This window comes from Botryllus schlosseri, chromosome 14 (genome assembly GCF_051294905.1).
Source record: "Botryllus schlosseri isolate E-star chromosome 14, Bs_hap1, whole genome shotgun sequence".
Taxonomy (NCBI): domain Eukaryota; kingdom Metazoa; phylum Chordata; class Ascidiacea; order Stolidobranchia; family Styelidae; genus Botryllus; species Botryllus schlosseri.
Genome location: NC_137249.1, coordinates 13,948,713 through 13,955,606, shown reverse-complemented (window position 1 = coordinate 13,955,606; position 6,894 = coordinate 13,948,713). Strand labels below are relative to the sequence as shown.

Below are 6,894 nucleotides of genomic sequence, written 5' to 3'. Positions count from 1 at the left end.
GTCTTAACCTCCAGGGAACCCCTGAGACTGGCCCAAGGAATCCATAGTGTTCCATAGAAAACCGGTTAAGAACCGATGGTAATCCGCTACAAACATTCCAATGCTCGCATTGAAAACTGGATCGGACATACAAACCTATCGAGCGCTATGTCAATGAAACAACACAATATACATCCAAAAAAGGTTAAGAGACGAGTTGAGATGAGCCACTATAAGGTCCAATCTAATTGGTCGCTCGGCCGATAAATTTTACTTGGCCTTGTGCCACCTGTATACTTAAATTGGGTACGTTGGTGGCTGCTTTTACTCTTACTCTAACACTTGCATGCTTAATTGCTTACTCACATGCATGCTTACTCCACATGCATGCTTACTCACTCACTATGTAAATTTAGTCCGACAGTCGACCACGAAGGTTCAATCAACATTGAGTCGTGTAGAAACTCGTGGTCTGGTCTAGTTGGTAGTAGGCCTACATCGCATACAGATCATGAAGCGGTGTCTGGAACTCTCGTCAACCGCCTAATCCTATATTTCGATGTACTGACACAACAGTGTGGTTAGTTAGGTGTGGTAGTATCTCGATATTGTAAATCAACTGCAATGCAAATCTTTTTTCTTCTGCGCCATCTTACTTAAGACGTCTCCGTCGACCGAACAAAGTTCGAATTTGTGACAGCAGTGCTCATAGCAGCTATGTATAGCTATTGCATATACGACGGTAGTATCTTGAATAAATCACTCCAGCGACAAGTAGAATCACGTCGTTTATTTCTCTACATCGTAAGTCATAACATTTACCTAAACAAAGTCTATTGCGATAACGTATCTCGCTTCCGCGCGACCATATTCAATACAGCATACACTTCCAATATATCTTTGAGAGTATACAAGTACAGAAGAGGTGTTGCTGACATAAATTCAAGACAGTGCTTCCTGCATTCCCTTGCAAGGTGCGATATTCCGAATAGTAGTAGATTCAAGAGCGGTACGCTTATGCCTGTGCGTCGTAGTTGGCACCTCCCGCTTTCCTCAGTTCTTTCAAAATTTCGTCAAAATCAATCGAGTCTTCCATTACCACGTTGATTGCATGCAGCTTGATAGAGATTAATATATCAATGTAGTCCAAATGTACATTATGTTGGTATGAAAAACTTATTCCAAATATATAATATATTAAAACGGTATCGGCTGCTAACCGCGTTAAGCGATCAACATATCGCACCAGTACGTCGACCTTGCTGCCATGTTCACGCGAACAATCATACAACTGGTCCGCTCAGTTAAATTTCGTTTAATCTGATCCTTGGATCTTACACTTCCATTCCTGATTCTCCGTTAATGTACAGTGTGTAGTTGTACAGTGTACACCGATACACAGTTTCAAACATACACTTAGCAAAATCTCAAACAGACATAGCAATTTTGCTATATTTAAAGTGGTTATTTCAGTAAGAGTATAAATATATTCTGATTTGAGCAACGAACTGGCAACACTTCCGATCAAACAAAGTACGTTGACACTCTACCGCACACTCACCAGTAAGGAAGACATTAGCTGTTTGTCAGTAGAGCATTTTGCTTTGGAGATCGGCGACACCGACGTACCATAGAATGTTACGAACGCGAATTTCATCCGGATACTCATCTCGTCTCCGGTCTGCATTCGGATGTAGTGCCCAGTAAACTCGGTCGTCATCTGAACCGAAACATAGCCCAGCTGTAATGGACACATGTAGGCTAACTCGCGGCACAATAAGATCGGCTGGTACTATTCCGAAAGTGATAGGGAATTAAAGAAGTAAAACACTCGTGGGCACCCTGGTCGTTGGTATAAAGCCTTGTTATCGCACCTGATCCCACATTTAATCAGAGGTGGTACAAGAAATCATCATCTCTACTCACGCAGAAGCATTTATTTTCATGACATGCCAAACTCACCCCAGATTGTGTTTAATACATTTTACTCATGGGCATGTATTACTTACTATCCGATGCAACACCGAAGGATGCTGACAAAGCTCTCGCCGTATATACTTTACTAGATCAAAAAGGTAAATGAAATCAATGATGAGTTTGCACGGTATTGGCACATCAGCGCACATTTGATCATTTATAACGGGGAATACATCTACTTATAGGATGCGTATACGTGCCTATTCTTACTGGGTGCTGTGGAACATGCCCTGATATCTGTGAAGCAACAAGTCCGGACTACTGTGATGACCATGTATAGGAGGAATCGAGGAAGAAGCGATCCTTAACAGCCGCGTCATTCGGTGAGAAATATTATCGTAGAGACGTATAGGGGATGCATGGATCAGTGATATTATCTCGTTTCAATGTGTCTCGCTTGTCCGCAGGTGATCAATTAGAGATTATATCCTAGGGTTACCCAAGACGGTAACAGCACTTCGTCAGCCCCCCCCCCCATAAAAAACGTTGGTCTTGGACCCCCGACATGGTGATAAACCGGACTTCTGGGGGGATTGTCCCTCCAGACCCCCTTAGCCTCCCCGCTTTTTGCCGCTACTTATCATCTTCATCGGGTGTACGTCCGTTGAGTCATCTTGTCACGCTCTAGCGCGCCCCGCGCGAAACATTTCTATAATTCATGATTGAATCGGTCAATATGATCGGGAATTGCATATAAATTGCTCTCAATTTCTATCCTCTCTCTGCTCACATAAACAGATTTACCGGTAGAGCTGAGGGAGGTGTGTTGGAAAAGGTAGGACCCGTAAATAGCATTTGAACATCTTCATAATCGTTGGTATAATGACTTCGTTAGATGATGCTATTTCGTGACCTCCTATCTTCTGTCAAAAGATAATGAAATCGCCCAAACGTACCAAGACCAGTGGTTCCCAACGTGGGCGATATCGACCCCAATGGGCGATTTTGAGAAACAAGGGGTGAAAATACCAAAGGGGCCGATTGGGGAGCTACGGGGGGTGAAAATGTTAGGGCGTCCAGTGAGATATATTTAATTAATACAAACACAAAAATGCATGTGAAGACGGCTTATTCTGCATATGACGAAACAATTGACCAAAAAAGGTCAACTCAACGGAAAGTAGATGCGGAAACCGGTTTTCGGAGCTCCTACTCGAAAAAATGACGTATATTTTTTTAGTCAGTTCACCAGCGATCAGAATTTAGTGAATAAATTTCAAATTGATATGCCCCATTTTTCGGATCCGTAAATATATTGGCGAAAATTTGTGTCGAGCTTGGTAGGGGGGCGATGAGTCGAAAAAGGTTGTGAATCACTGTACTAAACTAAACGCTAAACGCACACGATTTCAAATTTGTATTTCGTTACTTGCAAATGATATTTCCAGCGGGATGGAATTTGTCTTGTGGGGCTCAGATCGGATAAATGGACATGACAGGAACATTCGGCGCCAGCCATTTAGGCGTCTATCGACATTTAAACATATGTGTATTGTATATATATCGAAGTTTTCGGTCAGCACAAGGGCAGTCCTTTTTGGCCAAGGTCTTCTCGCTGCTGATCGTTCTGGCACACTTCTCGGAGTCGCATGTTACATGACATATAACTTTATAATCTTGTTGCGTCGTGGCGCGGTATGGCCGACGCCGAAGTGCCATTTTTATAAAGCATGGGTATTTTTTGGGGGGGGTACCCAATAATGAAGATTTTTGACATCAATAAATCGCGTAGTGCGCGAAATTATTTTTGAAAAAGTTGCATAAATTTCTAAGAAAAATAATCTCTGATTAATGTTAGTTCACAAAATAATTTTGGGCCCCATTCGAGCTCGCCCCACCCCCAATTGGATGTTTGGGGTGCGGCAGTTACGGTCCTGGGGTTACCATACGTCCTCCTTTAGCAGAATTTGTCCTCCTTTTTCATGTTTTTGAAAATGTCCTCCGAGGACGCCTAAATGTCCTCCTTTCTGAGACTTTGTCCTCTTTTTTGAGAATTTTGGTTTAAGAAAGGGTAAAATCCGACTGAGATACAACTAAATCAGAACTGAAGTAACGCTCCGGCGGCTATTTCGGGAGTTTTATTTAGTCAACCGACTGATAAGATTAAGAAGAAAAAAGACTGTATTTTGGGTGCTGAGCGAGATAGTTGACCTTTTTGATTAGTCATTCGCCCATGAAGTGGGAGAAATTTCTCATTTTAGCAAGACTTTCCTCCGCTATTCTAAGTTTGAAAATTTTGACAAAGGGTCCACCTTTCCCGATTCCAAAATATGGTAACCCTATATATCCCGTTGAAGTATATTCTGTTTGACGTCAAAAGTATAGCCTGGAGATAATTTACTTTCCCATTCAATCATCCAGTTCAACCTTGTGACTGCATCAGTTCAGTATAAAACCTTCATTCTGTGATGGCGAATATTCGATTTTTCAGATGATGACCGAACGATCTTCTACAAACTGGCAGAAAAAACGAACGGCAGTATCCATTTGATCGACGCAAGTCTTTCTCCCGACGAAATGCTCGATGTCTTGGAAACTACTGTCACTCTTGGTAAGACTGTAGCTTATTGGTCCCACGTCGACAATGGACGTAATATGTAATATTACTGATAATACTGATTGACATCAAAGATCAAGCTGGTTGTAGTCAAGTATATTGACCTGCTATAACGAATATACAAGTTTAAAGTACATAATATTAATAATATAGTCTCAATATATAAACATCGGTAGTAATTTGGTATATTGTCGGCTACGGCGCTTGTTGAGTTCAATATTGCCATTATAGCGACTGCGGAATGGAGTCCCTACTCAAAATGCTCTGTCACTTGCGGAATTGGAATCAAAGAAAGAAGATGCTTACGCAAGGGCGTGGAAGTTTTCTCCGAAAAATGTGGATCGGGGTCTCCAACCGCTGAATGCATTCAACCAAAATGTCCAGGTATCATAATGTATATTACTCGAAAAGAGATAGATATCAGTACTTTATTTCATTTCTAATTTTGGAGGTCTTCAGGCTTCTATTCTAATTCGATACCATATCCCCCTGGATAATCTGCCGATTGACAGTAAAAAGCACTTTCTCTCTATAAGTTAAGTTCAGCACCAGCAGCCGAAACCACCGCTATACACAAGCAGCGTGGCAATGAGGATACAATGACAACGTCGATGATTGGTGTAGTGATCTTGGTCGTACTGGGACTATGCCAGAAGGCAATACGTTCCGAATACCTTCTTCCTATCACATATGATTTGAGTATTTCACTGGGTATTTTTGTATGATAGCTTTTATAATTGGCTTTTATAATTATAGTTTTATAGAATGTAAGTCTCTCATGCATATGTTTATTCCTGCTTCAGCAATAATTCCAACTCTGATTGTGATTACCATATCATAGTGTGCCTCGTCAATTCCTTTCCAAGTGTTGGAAATTTATCTAGGCTCCTATACTCGGCATATGATACGCTTAATCGGTGTGTTAAAAAAGCCTAGAATTGGGCTGAGCTACAAGTCGGCAATGCGGAATCATAATGAAAGAGTATCTACCTGGTGTAACCATTGTATCGGAAAACGCCAAGTACATTTCAATAATAATAATACGGACTTTAGTATATTTTATTCATCCAGTTCATAATATTTAGAACAATTTTATGAATTGATAAAAAAATTTTACACAGTGATTAATGATGCAAAGACAGGCCTATAGCTAAATCGTACATATGAACTGAATGCATACTGCTGGTGACGTCGCAGTAATATAGTTGAATCTCCATACAAATTTGAAATCGATCACATGATACTTGGAACCATCCTGCATTTCAGCACCTTGCGAAGACACGAGAACTGACTGCATTTTGCTCAAAGTATTCTTTGCCAAATGCGACACGGTCAGAAATAATGGATGCCAAAAAACTTGCGAAGGATGTTGAAGCAAACTATATTGATGACGCTGGAAAATTTACTCCCCACCTATTCACTGTTATTTTTCGAAGTATGTAATTTAGACTCGACTACTCCTGTACGTTGCACCAGACTGGATGATCACCAGATCACTTCGCTGCGGTTTTATCTTATAAATTATCTGAATTTTAGCATATTACCTAAGTTCCATTTTCTTGCAATTCCTTCATTAAGTGCATTTCGCGTAAACTGCAAAAAGTCCATTTTTTGTGTCATGTACAATTTGAAATTCATGTTTGGTTTGTTTGCGAGGATGAATAAACTCTCCACATACCCGTCTACGATATAGTCCTGCAGAATCTCTTTGCTACAGTCTTCGTGCAATGATTTGACATAACTATGAAAGGGTGATGTCTCATATACCTACAATTTGAATATCTTCACACGTTTCATCAGTTTCTAATAACGTATAAAATGTGCGCCGAATAAGTCGAAAGTACAGCGCATTCATTATAATAAATACAGCGCATTTATTATTATAATTGCAGCGTAATAATTACGATTATAAATTATTATATTGATAATGCAGCTATAATATGTCAACCGATCTGGAGAAAAGCTGCCATCTCAAATCTCGTTCTACGCCCATCTCCAAATCGAATTTTTCCATGTTCTGTCGCTGCCAGTGACTTCACCACTATGACCGGCACAAAACTGGCAAAAACACAAGTCCATAGCAGGGATGGTCTGAACCTCTGAAAGGTTCAGGTTCGTGTGAACGCGAACGTGAACCTCATGACGTCACGTGACGTCATATTGGTAATTCCAACCCAACATTTCAGTGAAGTAATATATTAATGTACACGATATCTAGCGACGTCTCGGGGCACGTAATGCCACAAATGCTGAAGTATAGGCTGCATCAGGGGTGGGCAAACTTTTGAGCTCTCGGGCCGCATTCAACATCTGAATCCATTCGCGAGCCGCACTATATAAAATTGGGATTATAAACCAAAACGCAATATTGATATTTGATT

General features: G+C 40.7%; 2 protein-coding genes across 2 annotated transcripts; one reads left to right on the top strand and one right to left on the bottom strand.

Moving 5' to 3' along the window:
• Positions 1–750: 750 nt before the first annotated feature.
• LOC145456491 (coactosin-like protein) lies at positions 751–1,666 on the bottom strand. Its single transcript, XM_080334609.1, has 2 exons — positions 1,541–1,666; positions 751–1,096 (listed from the first exon to the last, which is right to left on the bottom strand). The coding sequence occupies exons 1-2, from the start codon at positions 1,664–1,666 to the stop codon at positions 995–997; spliced, it is 228 nt and encodes a 75-aa protein (XP_080190735.1). The 3' UTR covers positions 751–994.
• Positions 1,667–1,696: 30 nt separating this feature from the next.
• On the top strand, positions 1,697–6,546 carry LOC145456490 (spondin-1-like). Its single transcript, XM_080334608.1, has 4 exons — positions 1,697–2,279; positions 4,388–4,507; positions 4,745–4,897; positions 5,780–6,546. Exons 2-4 carry the CDS (start codon positions 4,474–4,476, stop codon positions 5,884–5,886), a joined length of 294 nt encoding a protein of 97 aa, XP_080190734.1. The 5' UTR covers positions 1,697–2,279; positions 4,388–4,473; the 3' UTR covers positions 5,887–6,546.
• Positions 6,547–6,894: the final 348 nt, after the last annotated feature.

What these genes read in the sequence shown, in the direction of transcription:
- LOC145456491 (XM_080334609.1), bottom strand. Translation starts at nt 1,666, where the DNA reads ATGCAGACCGGAGACGAGATGAGTATCCGGATGAAATTCGCGTTCGTA. An exon ending in AGCTAATGTCTTCCTTACTG is followed by an intron (nt 1,097 to 1,540) that starts GTGAGTGTGCGG and finishes ATCTCTATCAAG; the next exon opens with CTGCATGCAATCAACGTGGT.
- LOC145456490 (XM_080334608.1), top strand. Translation starts at nt 4,474, where the DNA reads ATGCTCGATGTCTTGGAAACTACTGTCACTCTTG. An exon ending in GGAAACTACTGTCACTCTTG is followed by an intron (nt 4,508 to 4,744) that starts GTAAGACTGTAG and finishes TTGCCATTATAG; the next exon opens with CGACTGCGGAATGGAGTCCC. An exon ending in CATTCAACCAAAATGTCCAG is followed by an intron (nt 4,898 to 5,779) that starts GTATCATAATGT and finishes CCTGCATTTCAG; the next exon opens with CACCTTGCGAAGACACGAGA.